The 19,395-nt window shown below is 41.7% G+C and overlaps 1 protein-coding gene across 2 annotated transcripts in view; it reads left to right on the top strand.

The window, feature by feature from the left end:
• Positions 1-15,075, top strand: part of LOC149319365 (polyprenol dehydrogenase-like) — a 137,126-nt gene extending 122,051 nt beyond the window's left edge. For both annotated transcript variants that reach the window (XM_089511556.1, XM_089511555.1), the window contains one exon: positions 14,594-15,075. In XM_089511556.1, the coding sequence (XP_089367682.1) occupies positions 14,594-14,782 (189 nt within the window). In that variant the 3' untranslated portion in view covers positions 14,783-15,075. The remainder of the gene's footprint in view (positions 1-14,593) is intronic.
• The last annotated feature ends 4,320 nt before the right edge of the window (positions 15,076-19,395 follow it).

The following is a 19,395-nucleotide window of genomic DNA, read 5'->3' as shown; positions in this document are numbered from 1 at the left end:
CTCTGGCATGCAGAGCTCTCTCTGCTGGCACACACACATCGGCTCCTCCACCCTCCCATGCCTTCAACTGTCTCTAGGAAGGCAGTTAAAGGGACAGGAGAGTGGGGGAAGAGGAAGAGCTGGTGCACACCTGTTCCTCCTCTTTCCTCCTTCCTGTGCCTTTAACTGACTCCCAGAGGCATGGGTGGGGGAAGGAGTGGGGGGGGGTGGCCTTACTATCGCTTTAGGCTGAGACAGCATGACTTGTGTGTGTGGTGCCTTCAGGACATTTCCACTTATGCCAACCCTAGGGTCAAACTGATGGAGTTTTCTTGGCAAGTTTTGTCGGTGTGTGTGTGTTGCTATTGTTAGCCTGAGATGGAGAGAGTGTGCTGGGTATGTGTACATGCCTTCAAGTCATTCCTAGCAACCCTGAGGTGAAACTGCCATGGGGCAAACTTCATCAGAAGGGGGTTTCCATTGCCATCCTCTGAGGCTGAGAGAGTGTGATGTGTGTTTTGTGCCTTCAAGTCATTTCCGACTTATGGTAGCCCTAAAGTGAAGTTATCATAGAGTTTTCTTGGCAAGTTTTGTCAAGAGGGGTTTGCTATTGCTAGGCTGAGACTGAGAGAGTGTGCCTTGGTTTTTCCCCCCTGGATGTCCTGCTCATAAAAGGCAGAGGTCCCATCCCCTGGAAGTCCCATTCCCCCCTGAGAACCAGATAACACCCGGTGCGGGCATGCCACTGAGTTTGAGCACTCAGTCTCTTAAAATTTTGCTATCACTGCTCTATGGCAACCTTCCCCAACCTAGTGTCCTAGTTCTGGACTTCAGCTCTCATCTATCCCAGCCATCCTGGCAAATCTAGCAATAGCAAGTCCATTTCTATACCGCTTATAAATACACTTAAAAACTCCCTATGTGGTTTACAATGTGTAAGCTAATTGCTCCCAACAAGATGGGTATTCATTTCAATGACCTCAGAAGGATGCAAAGCTGAGTCGACCCAGAGCCCCTGGTTCGTATTGAAGTCACAACTTTGTGGTTTGTGAGTGAGTGGTTGCAGTGTGCCTTCATGCTTCTTACTGTTGTCCTTGTTGTTGTGTGCCTTCAAATCATTTCTGATTTATGGAAACCCTAATCATGGGGTTTTCTTGGTAAGATTTGTTCAGAAGATGTTTCCCATTGCCTTCCCCTGAGGCTTACCAATACTGAGGGTGGGAGGAACGAAGAGCACTTCTGATAGCTTCTCTTGAGTACCATACTGTAGACAAAGTAACCTAAACAGTAAAATATTGGTTGCTTTTGCTAAAGAAAGAGTTTCAAAAATGTAATCATAACATCATTTTGTCTCTCTTTAATAGCATGAATTTCAATTAATAAGGACTTGCCTGCTTCAAGGCTTGGATAATGATTTGTGTATTAATACCAATTTTTTTAACTCAAAACAGAGCCACTGCTCATTAGATGCAATTATCATCATTGATTCGCCAAAAAGACACTTCCATGCCCCAGCAACCCAGATAAGAGAAATTATAATGGATGTTGTATGGGTGTATGAAGCAACCGCAACTGCAGTAATTACTGTGGTGTTTCTGGCAAGGACCTCACACACTGAAAGAGGCTCTCATATTCTTCCTTTTAATTAAGTGGCCATGTGATACGTCAAAGTGAGGACACTGAGGCCCACCTGTGGTGCCCAGCACTTTCAATGGCTAGTGGAGCTGAGCACTTCACCTGCAAGCAGCAGGGGAGCAGCTGATAGTAAGCTTAGCTCTCTCAGATCCTTCACAGCCATCTGTCAAGCAAAAAATGTTGCTGTGTGCTTTAAGCAAGCATATAGTAGACTTTGGCCATTCATTGCATTGAGCTTCAAGAGATTGGGGGAAAGTATCTTCTAGAAGGAGTGGGCAATTTCTAGAAGTTGAAGAGTTCTGTCGCTCCACTCCAGGACCCTGGAGGGAAACATGCCCCTTTCCCACCCATAATTTAATCGGAAAAAACTATTTGTTATTGTTGTTGTTAAATTCATTTATAAAGAATGGGACTCAAGATGACTTGCAAATTATTAAAACCGGTATGTTGGCCTAAATACCCTAAAGGCAAAAGATCCCATCTGATCTTGGAAGCTAAGCAGGGTCAGCTTGAATGAGAGACTGCCAACAAATACCAGGTGTTGTAGGCTATATTTCAGTGGAGGGACTGGCAAAGCCACCTTAGAGTATTCCTTGCTTAAGACAACCCTATGAATTTTATGGTGTTGCCAAAAGCCAATGTGTGGCTTAAGGCACAGGCGCACGTGCGCGCGCGCACACACACACACACATATAGAGGGATTAGAAACACACAAAAATGTTATTTTAAAAAACCATTTAAAATTTATTAAAAGCCAATACCAAAAAAATCAACATAACAGCACAGCATAACTAAAAACCTAGCAATCAAATTCCCTAAAAGCCCAACAGAATAATAAAGTCGTTACTGCCAGCAGAAGGAGAACAAGGAGGGAGTCATCCTAGCTTCTCTATGGATGGACTGCCAGAATCTAAGAACAGAGTCCAGTACCCCTTGAAGTTTCAAGGGGATGCAATTGCCGACTTTGGCCCATTTTTCAGGGCTCTTTTCACCTTATGTCAGCTCCTGCCAGCCTTCCCCCCCCCCCCCCCCAAAATTGAAAGTGACCATACAGTCACTTCCTGCTCTTTAAAAAGCTCTAACTGAGCCAAAAACAACCCCAGGAAGCTCCCAAATAAGTTAGAATTACCATTTATGCAGTCCCAAGGTTTCAGGAGACACTGTTGATGCTTTTTGCTGAACAGGTCTTTTAATTAAAATATTAGAGGGTTGGCGGAGTGCCTGGGCTGTGAGAGGTGCAAAGTTGCCTTTTGGTTCATATGTGTCCCCCCAGGTGGACTTTGCCCACCACCATGAAAGGAGTTGATCATGAGCATCTTTAGAAAGGTATCTTCAATCTCCTAATGAATACTGTGCTACTACCCCAAGCTTTCATTCTGTTATTGAATCATTAACATGAAGGAGGAATCAGTATGTAAAGGGATCTTGTAGTACTTTTGATATGAACTGAAAGAATAAATCTGGTTGCATGGGTTTTTGTAGACATGAGCCTACTTCCTCAGATGAAGTGCATGAGTCTATGAAAGTTCATGCTACTAGTTTCTTTCTTTCAGTTAGTCTCAAAGATCCCTTTGCATGGCTATGCCTTTAACTTCTACCATGAAGAAGAAAATTTTTAGCCAAATCTTCTATCCATTATAGTTGCTATTCAACAGCACGTTTCCCTTCCAACTTATCATGAAATGGCTTTAACCTTTGCTTTTGAGTGTTCTATAAAAGGAAAGGTGCTATAGACCTGTGCTGTGTTCCAGCTCTTGACCAGCCACTATGCTTCTCAAAATTGACTGAGCAAGCTCTCAGTAGCTATTAGCTGGGCATCATCAGGATTCTGACCCCAGGCACTTGGTGCTATAAACAATGTCACCTCATACTTTCACCAGTTTTGCCTCTGCTTCCCAGATAGCTGCAACCAGGTATACTCTCAAATCCAGTATCTGTTGTGGTAGGTAAGAAGATTTAAAAGATTACAACATGGGGCTTTTAAACCATGACTTTATTAGGAATGAACCCATCTTGGCAATGCTGATTGCATGATGTTGCCTTCTACCCATAGCACCATGTCTTATTCACAGGAAAAACCTATGAATAAACTGGCAATCCCTCAATGCCCCAGGTTTGAAAATCATTTGTGGCCCACTTGTGATTGCCAGTCACGTGGTGTCCATCTCCCCCTTCCCCGTCCTTCTTGCTATTCTCCTTATTTTTTATTTTTCAGATTTTCATGCACCTGTGGAGCTCTGCAGACTCAATTTAAGTTTTAAAAACTTTTAAAACATTAAATCACGGCTGGGGAGCTCAAGAACTGCATTAAAATGTTGAGGAAGAAATTAAAACCCTAAAAGCATGCTAGGTAGGGCATAAAGGAGGGAGGCAGGGTTAAAAAAAAGGGCAGAAAGGGAGCATGATGGAAGCAGCATCCCCAATCACTGAAATGAATGGTGTGTGGTGGTGGATGCTATAGAAGTGGTATGTTTGCATTTTATTTTACTTATGTGACTGCAGCAAGAAAGGGGTGGTGTGGTAATCTCCTTAGAAAAACAGTAACTAATTCCTCATATTTAATATCCCAGAGTGATCCAGTTACTCACCCACTGACTGCACAACACAGGTGTTCACATTTCACTTCCAGTTATATACATGAAGGGAAGACACAAAACAGAAAGACCTCCATCTTCATTCTAGTCCTATTGAGGGTGAAGAGTTGTTCATACCTGTGGGGGCTTTTCACACTGATTTTCATAGATGTGGATTCTCACAATTAACACTATAAATTAATGGTTGCTAATCCTAAGTCAAAAGGTATGAAGTAGAAAAATGTAAAAGATATTTAAACAGGAATTGATGAATCTTCTGCAATTGAAATGCTGTACCTATAAAATTCTAATTAAATAGAATAACAGTATCTTTTTTAACCTCTGGTACTTTTTGTTAGAAATATAATGTGAAAATTATATTTCTAACAAGGGGATCTTGGAGGATACGGATTTTCTAGACCCATTTCAAACCGGCTTCCGGGCGGGCTATGGGGTTGAGACTGCCATGGTCGCCTTAGTCAATGACCTCCGTCTGGGCATGGACAGGGGTAGCGTGTCCCTGTTAGTGCTTTTGGACATCTCAGCGGCCTTCGATACCATCGACCATGGTATCCTTCTGGATCGCCTGGGAGAGTTGGGTATCAGGGGCACTGCTCTGCAGTGGTTCCGTTCCTACCTCTTGGGTAGATTCCAGATGGTGGAGCTGGGGGACTGTCGCTCCGATAAGAGGGCCCTTACATCTGGGGTCCCTCAGGAAGCGATCTTGTCCCCTATGCTATTTAACATTTACATGAAGCCGCTGGGAGAGATCATCCGGAGACACGGGGCGCAGTGTTATCAGTACGCTGATGACACCCAAATAGTCTTCTCTGTGTCTCCGACTGATGCAGTGACTAGGGATGGCATCTCTCTGCTCAGTGCCTGTCTGGAGTCGGTAATGGGCTGGATGAGGGAAAATAGACTCAGCCTGAATCCAGAGAAAACGGAAGTACTTGTGATAGGTTCCCCTGGTCCGGGGATGGAAATTTTTCCACCTGTCCTAAATGGGGTCACGCTCCCCGTGAAGGACACAGTTCGCAGTCTGGGTGTGCTTCTGGACTCGTCGCTTCACCTGACTTCTCAGGTGGATGCGACAGTTAGAAGTGCCTGTTATCAGCTTCGGCTGATACGCCAGCTGCGACCCTTCCTGGGCCGGGGGGACCTTGAAACAGTGGTACATGCACTGGTAACCTCTTGACTCGACTTCTGTAATGCACTCTACATGGGGCAACCCTTGTACCAAACTCAGAAGCTACAATTGGTCCAGAATATGGCAGCTAGGCTGGTCACTGGCAACTCCAGAGCCAGCCATATAACACCGGTATTGAAAGATCTTCATTGGCTGCCAATCCGCTTCCGGGCGCAATACAAGGTGTTGGTTTTTACCTATAAAGCCCTAAATGGCTTGGGCCCAGGGTACTTGGAGGACCGCCTCTCTCCATATAATCTGCCCCACACTCTCAGGTTGGGCGGGAAACAACTTTTGAGAGTCCCTGATACAAGATATGTGGTGTCTGCACATAGGGCTTTTTCTGCTTCGGCCCCGCAGACCTGGAACTCTCTGCCTGACGAGCTCCACTCAGCCCCCTCCCTGGAGTCTTTCAGGAAAAATCTAAAGACTCACCTCTTTCGTCAAGCTTTCCCCCATGTTCCCTAATTCCATTCTTCTCCCCTTGTGTTGTTGTATTGTATTGGATGTAATTGGTGCTTTGGTTTTTAACTGTTTTTAACTGTGATTGAATGATGGATATTTTTATTGCTGTACTGTATTGTTTAATGTGGGGGGATTTCTTTTTATTGGATTTTGTAGTTTCGGTATGTTTTTATTACTGTTGTAAACCGCTGTGATCATGGGAATAGCAGTATACAAATAAAGATTCATTCATTCATTCATTCAAAATGCTTCACCCTCATCTGGGTTTTTAGTATTTTCCCTGTTTTCTTAAGATCTTCCTTTCAACCATGGCTGTGCTGTGTTTAAAACTACAGCTAACCTATTACTTGAAATGATGCAAACAAGGTTTAACAAGGGGGGGGGGGGGGATAATTAAAGTAATTTATATCACACAATGATGGAAGATGTTTGAGTTTAATAAAAATTAATTTAATTTTCTTTTTTTCCATCTGTGTTCCAGGCCTAAGGCTTGGCAAAATTCACAAACAATTGTGATCCTCTTAGCAAACTAAGATTTAAGAACTAATAGGTCAGCCAGATTTCATTCATTCATTAAGGATATTACATGATTAGTTAAACACAAACAGTTATTTTAAGTTTTCTTTTCAAAGTTGCTGATCATACTATGACCTATGCTAATTCCTGCAGTTCTTTAGCTTGCTTAATAATAGTTTTGTGGCTTTAAAGGATAGCAGTAGAATTCTCCAAAGGTTCCAAGGCATTTAGTGTAGATGTTATTTCACATGACATCAGTAGCACAAGCGATAAAAAGGCAGTATTGACAATTGTACAGAGTGAATATTTATTTATTCATTTCATTTCATTTCCACTTTGTTTTAAATTCAGGTTTGAAGCCAGATTGAAATGGGTCTGAATAATCCAATTCATTCAGGAAAGCCTGCATCCATTCTAAACACCACCTTCTCAATTACTTTGTCCAAGCATGGAATATTTGCAACTGGGTGGTAATGGTCCAACAGTTTGGGATATAAGACCATTAGCACCTTTTATTTCTTTCCTGTGACTGATAATTGTATATAAATTCATTGTAGGAAGGGAAATGTATACCAGTAGCTTTCATCATCCCAGAGAGGTCTAGCACAGATGTAAATTTTAATCTTGTGTTTAATGTTGTCAAAGTCTGGAGATGGCTTCTATACCATTAAAGATTGTGTAGAATAAGGAATTTCAGAAGGTGTTGCTTGTTACATGGTTGTGTGATAAGTAACACCTGCTGAGATTCCTTCTTCTACATATCCATTAAAGACACAGAAGCTATCTCCTGTTTTCACTCTGGCAACCCTAGTCTTTATTATACATTGTTGTTCTTGAAAACAATGTTTGTTGCTATAAATGTAAACAGCAGTTTAGGGAGTAGCACATCCAATCCACTTCCCAAATTTTCCCTCTTCCATTAAATCATTGACTCTGACCAGTTTATAGTGAAATAAGCTTTCAAACATGAATCCACTTTGTGTATCTGATGAAGTGGGCTCTAATCCATAAAAGCTTATACCAGAATAAATTGCTTAGGCTTTTAACATTACCATAGGACCATTTTTGCATCTGTGTTCTTTAACAGAATGATATAGATATCCCACTCAAACGCTCAGTCCTATAACAATTTGCTTTGTCTTGATTCTTCCTAAACTAGTGTTCTTGACATTTCATACATTTTCTCTTTTCATAGAAAGACAAACTGGGGTTCAGTTTGTGTACATACCTTACACCTCTGTGTGTTTGGGTCTTCATCAGTACATTTATTTATTTCCTGCCTTATAGAGATGGATTTATACACAAGTTAAGTAAAGTAAAGCTCTCAGATTATGAGAGGTCTCTTCATATAAAACCAAGAAACAAATATTCTTGTTGTGTGTGTCTTGAAGTCATGTCTGACTGGCAACCCTAAAGCAACTATCACAGGGTTTTCTTGGTAAGATTTGTTCAGAGGGGGTTTGCCATTGCCTTCCTCCATGGCTGAGAGTGAGTGAGTGACTTGCCAAAGTTTGTTTAGTGGTTTTCCATGGGTAAGCAGGAATTTGAAACCTGGTCTCCAGAGTCCTAGTCCAATGCTCAAACCACTACATCATACTAAATCATACGTCTCAGACTAAACTACAGTCAGCCCGAGCCATACATGGGCTTCCCTTCCACAGCATACGCTGAAGCTGCGGTATAATTTAATGAATGGTGCATGCGCCCCATTGTTTTCATTGTTTGAAAACAATGGGGCACGAGCATACATGGTTTCCCCCTTACACGGGGGGATCTGGAACAGATCCCTTGTGTAAGGGAAGGGTGGACTGTATAGTATAAGGCCTGGGCAGCCTCATACAGGGAGATGCAATCTGCCAGATAGCCCAGATCTGAATCTTATAAGGTTTTATAGATCACAAACAGCACTTGAATTGTTCCCAGAAACAAACTGGCAGCCAATGGAGCTGTTTTAACAGGGTCTCTGTAACCTACCCCAGTTAGCAATTTGTCTTCAGCTCTTTGGAACAGTTGAAGTTTCCGAACACTCTTCAAGGGCAGCCCCAAGTATAGTATGTTACAGTAGTCCAAAAGGAATGTAACTAAGACATTTACTACTCAGGCCACATTCAACATGTCAAGGAATGGGTGCATAAGTTTTAAATGTGCAGAACTACTCCTGGCCACTACAGAAACTTGGGCCTCCAGGTTCAAAACTGAGTTCAAAAATACTCTCAAACTGTGAACCTGTGTCTTCAAAGGGAATGCAACCCCATCTAATACAGGCTGAATTCCTATTCACCAGTCTGCCTTCCAACTGACCAGGACCACCTCTATCTTGTCTGGATTCAGTTTTAATTTGTTTGCTTTCATCCATTTCATTACTGATGACACTGGTTTAGTGTCCAGGGACATTGTCACATGAGAGTTCTATTGCAAGACTAGATACTTATCGCATGATATTGTCTTCGTCTTGCTGCTGCTTGTACTTCAGTCATTTCTGAACTGCACCTTGTGATTGAAAACCTGTCAATGGCCTGTTACAGACAGCCAAAATAAAGCTGCTTCGAGTCACAGTGGAGGTATAGTGTTTCAATGATGCATGCGTCCTAAGAGTCTAGAAGCCACACCAAAGCCACGCTCCAGTCCTTAGGGCTGGAGCGTAGCTTTGGTGCGACTTCTGGACTCTTAGGATGCATGCATCATTGAAACACTATACCTCCACTGTGACTCGAAGCAGCTTTATTTTGGCTGTCTGTAACAGGCCAATGACTCCCAGTAGTAATGATAGCCAGATAATCCTCCTTGTGCAATAATCTCTTCCACTTCAGAAATTAAAGATTCGGCAGTCACAAGGTTTGAGGTGGTGGGATTATTCCCCTCTTCCCACCTCTTCCCCTCACTGTTGCCAAGCAGGACAAGCCATTCCTTTTTAAAAAAAGAAAAATTCCGTCATCCACCACCCATATCTCCACCCAATCTCCTCCCCCCCCCTCCACCATGGCCTGATCTCTCTTGCGACCCTCCACTACCCAATCTTTCTTCCACTCACTGCCCAATCTCTCCCACTCTGTCATCTCTCTTCCCCCATCTGATCCTTCTTCCCCGCTTTGCTATCTTTCTTTCCCCCTCTTCCACTTGATCTCTCTTCCACCCTTCTGCCACCTGAAGTCTCCCTCATGCCCTAAGACCTAAATGGGGCAATAACAGGGAGGAAGTAGAAGTGAAACAATGCACAAGGAATGTGCAGCACCATACCATATAGAAGGCGAGGTGTGATATAGATTGCTTCACTACTGGTATGTTTCTGTGTGATTCAAAAAGCAGTTGTTACCCATGTAGAAACCTCATGCGATAATCTCCCAAGGCAACCTGCTTGGATTAGGGTTGAAAGGAGTAGTAGAGCCAGGTATTATTGATATTTGGATCATATCAAGTACAGTAATTACCTGTTCCTTTTCTTGAAGAAAAAAATCTAGAGCTATTCTATTTTTTCATATAGAACTCAGGTTGATAAGTTGTCCTCTGGTTACATACTGTAGTAGCTACAGCTTCATAGACTCAACTTTTCTATCTCAGTGGGCTGATACATTTGAAGCTTAGATCAATCAGTCTGCTACTGGCAGCCATTCATTTCTATGGTAGTGGTAAGCCTGAGCTAATCACAACATAGGGTACTGCACCATATCCATATTGCTTAAGTGCCTGCTGGTTAAATGGCACAATATGTAGTGTTAAGAACTTTCCATGTTCAATCAAGATCGAAGATGCTGTGGAACTGTAGCTATTAAGGATATGATGTATAGAACATGGAAAGACCATAATGTTGCTTGTTAAACCAAATGTGTTCTTAAAATTAAATGCAAATATGAATTGTCTAAATTTACATTGTGTATCAGAATGTACATTGCAGCACTTTGGCCAATAACAATGCTATATTTTCATGGATGAGTGCAATTTATGTTTTCTGCAATGAAAAGCTCCTCACAGGAAAGCACTTCAGGTACTTCTAGTCATTTATCATACCGTAGCTTCTTCTTTAAAGGTTTAGTGTTGAATAGCCTTCTGTACATGAGCAATTCAAGTAACCTTGACACTAATCATAGGGTGAGATAAAAACTTTTTATGAAGGACACACTTGTTTGATTTTGCTTAGACCTTGTGTCTCACAGAGTGAATGAGAATGATTTTAAAGAAAAACAAACTAGGTGACAGCTCAGAGAGGAGAAGAGAAAAATTAGAATGAACACACAACATAGAAGCAATAACAGATACATGAAAACAAGACATTTATGTGCATGACTTAGAAAAGATTGTCCTAGAAAAGTATTTACCTAGTTGTTTTTTTCAAAAGAGGGAGAGTGTGCTGAAAAGAGGGATAGTGTGCAGATCATATTGTCTATTATTTTCTTTGTAAAGATAAGATTGTGTGATCTTGTTTCTAGTTAGCCATGAATAACATTTGTACAGTGGCTTCTTTACTGAATCTCATGTGTCATGAGTGTTTGGAGATGTTTAGCATTTGTCATATACATGGAATGTGAAAGTTAATGCATGTTCCTAGAAATGTAAATAGTAAATTTGGTTGATATTAGGAGTATATACCAATTTTGAAAATAGTTTCATATTCTGACTCTTCATTATATATGCCCAGTATCTTCTCTGTAGATTGCAGTTTTCAGAGAGCCTGTTTAAAGGTTTTCATAGCTTTCTGTGGTACTGATTTTTCTCTCATCTTTCCCAGTTGCTATAGTGATTCATTTTCCATTGGCCCTTTTTCAGTTGCTGAGTCTGGAAAAAGGCATCCGTAAGAAAGGCATGGGTAATTAGTTCTCACAGAAGTGGGAACTGGAACCACGTAAACATCTACCCATGTCTTGGGCTGTGCTAGTAACCTTTCCCATAAATGCCATGGGGCAAAATTCAGCTCTGGAAACTGATACATAATAGATGTTCCCTCTCTTCATATAAAGATTAGTTCTTGTCTGGATCTTCAAGGTGTACAGTTGTCAAAATATTCAACAAGAGCATCATAATATGCAGGAGGAGGGACTGTGCAAGCTTTCTTAGTGCAATTGCTTAAAAGGGTGTGTGTGTGTGTTTTAAATATCATTTCAAATTCTTCCAAATTTTATTCTCTTGGCTTATTTATATAGGTTTTGCCCTGATTTTAGTGCCTACTAATCCCATCACTTAGTCAGATAGTAAGTAAAGGTAAAGGTAGTCCTTTGACATGAATGTCTAGTTGTAACCGACTGTAGGGGGTGGTGCTCATCGCCGTTTCTAAGCTGAAGAGCCAGTGTTGTCCAAAGACTGCTCTGGTGGTCATGTGGCCAGCATGACTGCACCCAATGCTGTTACCTTTCCACTGAGAAGTGGTACCTATCTATCTACTTGCATTTGCATGCTTTTGAACTACTAGGATGTCAGAAGTTGGGACTAGTGATAGCAGCGCACCCCATCATGCAGCACTCGGGCCTCGAACTGCCAACCGTCCGATCTTCCAATCATCAGAACTGACATCTTAAGCACTAAGCCACCGCATCCCAGTACTTCTTGGCAATAGCAATTAGTCAGACAGAACTTCTTGACAATAGCAATTCACACATAAGGGGGAACTACAGTTGGCTCTATGGTATATCTGGGGAGCAGTGAATGGCCAGTTGTAGCCTAGTAGTGCAGCATACTATAGTCGTTTGAGCACTGAACTATGACTCTGGAGACCAAAGCCTGAATCCTGGCTTTGGTTATGCAAACCCACTGGATGACTTTGAGCAAGTCACATTCTCGGCCTCAGAGAATGGCAATAGCAAAACTTCTCTGAAGAAGCTTGCCAAGAAATCCCCATGCTGGAGTCATCACAGGTCTGAAACTACTTGAAGGCACACAACAACAACAAGCCTAGTTCTGCATGCAGAACTAATATACTGTGCTGAGCCATACAAGATTCTAGCCTAAGATATTTCAGAAATACATACTGTAAAATAATCTGTTAAATGTATGGCAAATTGCACCCTATGTATACAAATTATTACTTTAGGTTTGGTTTTGTGTTTGACATATACTACTTTTTTCTCTGACAGCACACAACTTTGATTATATTTCTGTGTCAAATTAAATCCTCTAGTTTACTTTTCTATGGTGGATTAAACTTTGGAATCTCCATTTGCTGTAATTTTAGTTGTCATGGTCTATGGCTTGTATCAAGTTACTGAACAGAGAATGCATTATTATACATACAGCCCACACTTTCCTGTGCTTGAGGCAGATTAAAGAACGTTTCATCCTGGTAAAATGAGTAATTACACTAGAGATTTCAGTATTGCTGCTTGCTTTCAGAAATTCATTAAATCTATGCTAAGGAAAGGATGGCTTGCCAGTCATATATAACACTGCTATGTATAACTCCATAGAAACAATACATTTAAAGTAGGGGATTCAGCAGACAACAGAAGAAACAGGTTTTCCAAAACAGTCATGTATGCATAAAACTGTGAATTAAAAGTTAAAATGGGAGTATTGTGAAGTGACAGAAATGCAGAGTAGTACTCCAGCTGCCCCCAAATACCCCATTTCTGCATGGGTATAGTGGGACAAGAAATAACTATCATTTATTCTTCTTACCAACACCACCCATTTGACCTTCCACCCCATCCCCTGCCAGCAGTACATTTTGATCACATTTTGGGGTAAGCCCTGGACCCATTTTGTGTCAATCTACTAAGGCCAGTAAAGTGATTGTGTGACAGTGATAACTTTTGATATCCTGATGGTCAGCCATGTTTACTCCCCCTCCCCTCTTGACTGATAGCTTCCACACTCTTTCTCCCTGTCATACCTTCCCACCTCTCCATAAGGACAGTGTAAGTGCAGGGAAAATGTGTAGGGCATTCTTAAATTAAACAGAGGGGTGGCAACCAGTGTGTCAAGAAAGCAGGGCATATTTATTGCAGGGGGAGGGGGTTGTTACAAGATGTAGGCAGTATCCATTGTCAATTGTGGGAACTTATCTCCGCCCATTTGGATAGCAATTACAGAAAGAAAAAAATAGAAGCTGAGTTGTGTTGCCAGAAATTTATGGGTACCACCACAATGATAATCCTCCTCTGGTTTTCCCCTGTATCTAACAAAAGAAGTATCAGAATCTCTGCATTGCCACATGGTGCACAAGAACTGACTGAAGTTGCATGTACACAGCAGAATTAATGAAGGTTGACAATACTTTAACTGGCATGACTCCATCTTACAGAATCCTGGGATTTGTAATTTTGTGAGGCACCTGCACTCTTAGTGTCAAACTACATTATTTCTACAGTGTAGATTCACCATGAGCTAGGTGGTTTCTAAGAAAAGAAGAACTCCTTTCTCTCTTCCTCTACCTCAGCTCAGACAGAATTAAAGAGGGAAGTGGTGCTGGAACCCCAGAAACAGAAGATTGTCATACCAGCACTTAACATGGGATAAGCGCTGGTAAAACACTGGCAAAACATTTAGGAAGTGCATGTGTAGAAATCCTGATGCACTTCCTAAACGACAGGGAATCATCCCCTTGCCTCCAACATTCCTGAATCATTTGGGGAGCAACAATTTCCTATGAACGCAAAGTTTTCGTTCATAGGAAATTGCTGCTCCTCGAATTATTCAGGGACACTGGAGGCAAGGGACGATTCCTTGACATTAGGGAAGCATGTGAGGCTTTCAGACACACACACTTTGTAAACATTTTAGCTGTGTTTTACCAGCGTTTACCCCACGGTAAGCACTGGTCTGAAAATCTTCATTGATGAGATGTGAAGCAGATATTACCCTGGCTTCACATTTTATGAGATACAGTGCTAATAAACAAGGGTATCTTTAGGACTGGTCTGCTCATTGTATGGTACATAGTGGATTAGATTTGTTAAAAGTGATAGGTAACATATCCCAATTATAGTTTTTAAAAAAGAAGAGGAAGATGAAATTCTTAAGCCGATTTAGCAAATCTCAAGATGTGAAAACTTATCTTGAATGACATACAATATCACTATCTTGTCTGTCTCTATCTCTTACCCCACCTTACAGCTTCCCCCTATTGATTTAATCAAGAATTTTAAGGCATCATGGCCTTCTCTAAGATCACCATAGTATGTAATTCCTCTCTCCCTCCATTTATCAATAACCAGTGCTTACAGAAAGACACTGAAATGAGTGCTGATTAGCTTGTTCTCTGCGTTTTCATCCTACTTTTATTTTCCTTTGGTTTCTCTCTCATTCACAGACACCAGAAGAGGGTGCATCTATGTCAATCTATGCAGCAGTTTCACCAGAGCTAGAAGGAGTTGGCGGCTGCTATCTTTACAATGAGCAAAGGACAAAATCTGCTGATGTTTCCTATGATGAAGAGCTGCAAAAAAGACTCTGGACAGAAAGCTGCAGACTTGTAGGGATTCCTGATCTGATGCCATAGAAGTCTCCAAGAAATAGCCACCACAGCTTGCTGTGTGAATATCACATGTCTCACTGGCCTCTGCTGCATAGCAGCTTCACTCATACTTCCGGAATTCACTGTTCAGCCACATGGGCAAATTTGAACTTTGTCTGAGCTACCACTCTGATAGTGGGTGGTGGTGGTGGTGGTGGTGCTGGTGGTGGTGGGCCCAACTAGAATTGTGTATATGGTGGTTTTGAATTTAACCATCCATTTTGTAACCATGATGTTTCAGTCTGCAATTAAAAAAGAAAGAAAGATCTTTGACCTTATGTAGAGTTAAATGGTTTTCTTTAATAGTAATGAAAAAGGCAGGCCTTATATCCAGCCAGTACCCAGTAGGTTTCCATGGCTGAGCAGGCCAGCCCTTCAAAACTCCAGGCATTTAGTCTGATCTCCAGCAGCTCCTGCCCACTGAAGCATCTTTGAGAGTCAGCTTGGTGCAGTGCTGGGAGACCAGGGAGGGTTTGAATCCCTGCTCAGCCATGGAAACCTACTGGTTGACCTTGGAGGTGTCACACACTCTCAGCCTCAGAGGAAGACAAGGGCCTAGAAAAACCCAAATAGATTCCATAGCATGGCCATAATGACGTGAAAGCCCACAGCAACAACAGTTCATATGAAAAGGTTTTAAGGGCAATGAACAGTTCTTTATTTCATGTCACTTTGGCTAGGATCCAAAGCTTGGAAATGTTACTTTGTGGGACTACAACTCCCAGCATACCTCCCAACCAATAATAATAATAATAATAATAATAATAATAATAATAATAATAATAAAATTTCCAAGTTCTGCTGGGATCTTTTATGCTAAGCTGTCCAGAGGAATACCCTTTTGAATGGCAACTCACCATGTTGTATCACAGTTGTGAAAGACAAATCCAAATATCACTTCAGCACATGGACTAGTTGCCTGGTTCTTTACATTCAGAACATATTAACTGCTGTATAAGCAGTATGTCCTCCTCCTAGTGTTGTCTGCATCCTGCAGTCTGCGGAAGAATCCTTAGGGTTCTCCCTCAAGAAAAACCAAGACTGGTTTGATGAAAACAACCAAGAGATCCAGGAGCTGTTGGCAAAGAGAGCTCACCAGGCACACCTTGCCCAGCCATCCTGCCATGTAAGAAAAGCAGTGCTGTTTACGCACAATTCTAAATATACACTGGACTGACTATGTGACAAATGTTGCTGTCCTCGAGCAAGCAGGGATCACCAGCATTGAGGCCATGCTATTGAGGACGCAGCTGCGCTGGGCAGGACACGTTTCTAGGATGAAGGACCATCGCCTCCCCAAAATAGTATTCTACGGTGAACTCGCCACAGGTCAGCGTAAGAAGGGTGCCCCAAAGAAGAGATACAAGGACTCCCTGAAACAACATCTCAGGCTTGGCCAAATTGATCACCAACAATGGTCCTCCCTGGCCTCGCATCGGGAGGCATGGAGACGCACTATCCATGACGCTGCAACCTTCTTCGAAAGCTCACACCGAACGAGCCTCGAAGAGAAACGACAACACAGAAAGAACCGCAACCTGGAAACATCACCCAAGGAGACTTTCTGCTGTGCTTTCTGCAACCAGACCTGTTTATCCCGAATTGGCCTTTTTAGTCACCAACGCGCTTGCACAAAGCGCGGGATGAGTCCTTCCTGAATCTTCATTCGCGAAGCAAAGCCAGAGAGAGAGAGAGAGAGAGAGAGAGAGAGAGAGAGTTGTTTATTTGTTTATAAATTTCAATATATATGACACTCAGAAGTTTCTCAAGATAAAAATGAATTAGAAACCAGCTATTTTCATGACACATTCTCTTGCTCTACTCACCTATATTTAAAACACAAGCTCAGACTTTAATAATGTGGTATTGTTTTAAAGTTTTGCTAGTTATCCATGTCAAAATAACAATATTCTGCAAAATGTGTTTCTTTATTTTTTTTAAAGGTTGCCTTAATTTTTGCCATAGTTTCAAAAATCACAAAGAAAACCCCAGGACATGTAATTACAAATGTAAGAATTCTTTTTTTACAGGATTTACTGTGAAATCTTGTTTGTATTCTATCCATGTCTTAGAGTTATAAATTTGCAGCACAGTCCTCCAGGCGAGCTGATGCACATCTCTGTGTGTTAACTGGATTGGAGGGGGGGGGGGGGGAACCAGGCCAATGCAAGAAGAAAAAGAATACTGTGCTTAATTTTTGGGTTGGTTTTGACTGTGTATTCATGTTCAAGGAGTTCATAGTGCCAGTACTTCTTAGTTCCTTGCTCTTCCCTACATGGTTCATTATATTTGTTGAGGTGCAAGATATAGGTGTTTTTCTGCAATATATATATGAACTGCTAAGTCCCAGGGAGTGATGGTAAAAGAAGGAGATATGGTTTTGGAACAGACTCACATATACACATTGTTTTGATGCAATTGAATTTCAAGCTTCATGTTTTAGAGTTTAAGAAAGATGACCCACCAGCAACTTACTTTAGATTGAGGCTCACACAAATCAGTATATTCTCTAGAACGAGCAGTTACAACATAAAGACCAAAGAAACTAGGGCATTGAAGGCTGGTTGAAGTTACTGAGAATTCTCTTTCTGATATCACTATTGCTCCAAGCCAAAATATACTTGTTTTCAATATGTTTTTACAAACAGCATCAGCTGGGGAGCTGATAATTGTCAGTGTCACAGCATACATGGAAGAAGATGTAACTCTTCCCTGCTATGACCCAGAACAAATTCCTCGAGTGAGGTTTGGTTCTGGTGTGTTCTTACTATAGCTAAAAACCTCATATTCCAAGGCTCCAAAAGATGAAAGAAGAAATGAAAGAGAAAGATTAAGGTAACACTCTGCAAGAGAACACTTCAAGAGCAGTCGTTCTGCTGGTTATTCCCCGGTTATTCCCAGGATAAGTCATCTTTAATCATAATTTGTGTGAAAATCTTTACTGTGATTGCGCATCAAGCCAACCACCCACATTGACTATGGAGTTTATCAGACAAGGGAAATTGTAAGTATAATCCAATGGCAATCTGAACGCAATCATGGGGTTTAACATTGCGTGATAACCCACTACATGCAAATTCAGGCAATGGGAAGTCAGTCTGAATGCAATCATGGGGTTTCACATTATTGCGTGATAGACTACCACATGCAAATTCGGGCAATGGCATGCTATTTTTGGGCAATGGGAAGCCAGTTTGAACACAATTTGCATTCACATAAATTCGCTGAACTAGCAAATTCATGTGAATGCGTTCTGGCCCCACTTTTTTTTCATTCGAAATTAAGAGAAATTCCTCACGTGTGATAAACTCCTATGATTCCCATATCAAGACGAAAAAAGTCTAAGCCACATCCCATGTCAACATCTTTGATTTTGGAATTCAGTACTCTGACAATAGATTCAAAGTTGGTATTCAGTGCTAAGCCACCTGAGCCTCCACCAATAATCTACACTGTCCTACATTCCAAGTGATGGATCTGGTAGTATGCACATAAAATCCAGTCAGAAGAGACTAGCTTCTCTAGATAGACAGTCTAAAACTCAGGATGGTCCCAGAGTTCCAGATGTGAAGGAGAAAAAGAAATCTAAATCTTCCTGCTTAAGCTGTACCATCGATTTCACAGGATGTCTCAATGCTTTCGGCATCAATAGCTTCTGCTGCCTTCCTGTGGTCACGATTCACCATGTCAGTATCAAAGCCATTCAAGATCATCACATGGGAGACAGATGAGGGATTCTCCTTGACACAGTTTGTTCTTTTTACCTCAACACTGGGAATAGTCAGCACCTTTGCCCTTTCTTTGTCTGGCTCCACCACAACAGTTTTGAGGTCCCCGCCTTTTCCAGTGTCTACTATTCCCTCAGTACCAACAATCGCTTTGTCAGTGTCAATTACCACTCTACTGTCAGTGGCTAATGTGACTCCAGCCATATTGACACCAATCCCAAACATACTCCCTGGCTCATCAGTCTTATTTCCACAACAGTTGTAATGGTGCCAATGAACACTATCTTAACTGTGGTTCCTCAACAACTGCCTGCCACCTGGGACTCTGATGGTTATGACACAGAGACATCTTCACCTGGTTTTCCTTCACTGGTTCATTCATTTCCATAAGGTTTGGTAGATGGCAGTCCATCATCTTCTCTGAAGGATATTAAGCTCTTCTCGGATGTAGTCCTGTGACTGGCTAAGACAGTCGGTATAGAAGAGAGGGTTCCACCTCTGGTGAATGACAGTTTTTCAGCTTCTCGAGTTGCATATTGTAACCCCCTCCCACCCTGGTGCATCTTCTACCTCTCCTGTAGGAAGTGATGAAACAATCCTGGTTGAAACCATCTTCACTGCCCCCAGCTTCTAAGAATTTGGAGAACTTGTACAGGATGTAATCTGAAGGTGCTTCTTGCCTATTTAATCATCCTGCCCCCAATTCTATTGTGGTGGACGTATCCCAGGTTAAATCTTCAAAGAAATCACATTCCACACCAGTGGATAAAGAAGGTCGATGACTGGATGCCTTTGAAGATTCTATTCCTCTGTGTCTGTAACTGTTAAGATGGGCAATATGGAGGCTTGCATGTCCACTTACCAAAAATT

This window comes from Sceloporus occidentalis, unplaced genomic scaffold (genome assembly GCF_023333645.1).
Source record: "Sceloporus occidentalis isolate IW3139 unplaced genomic scaffold, rSceOcc1.0.p SCAF_2, whole genome shotgun sequence".
Lineage (NCBI taxonomy): Eukaryota > Metazoa > Chordata > Lepidosauria > Squamata > Phrynosomatidae > Sceloporus > Sceloporus occidentalis.
This window is presented reverse-complemented; position numbering and strand designations above follow the sequence as displayed.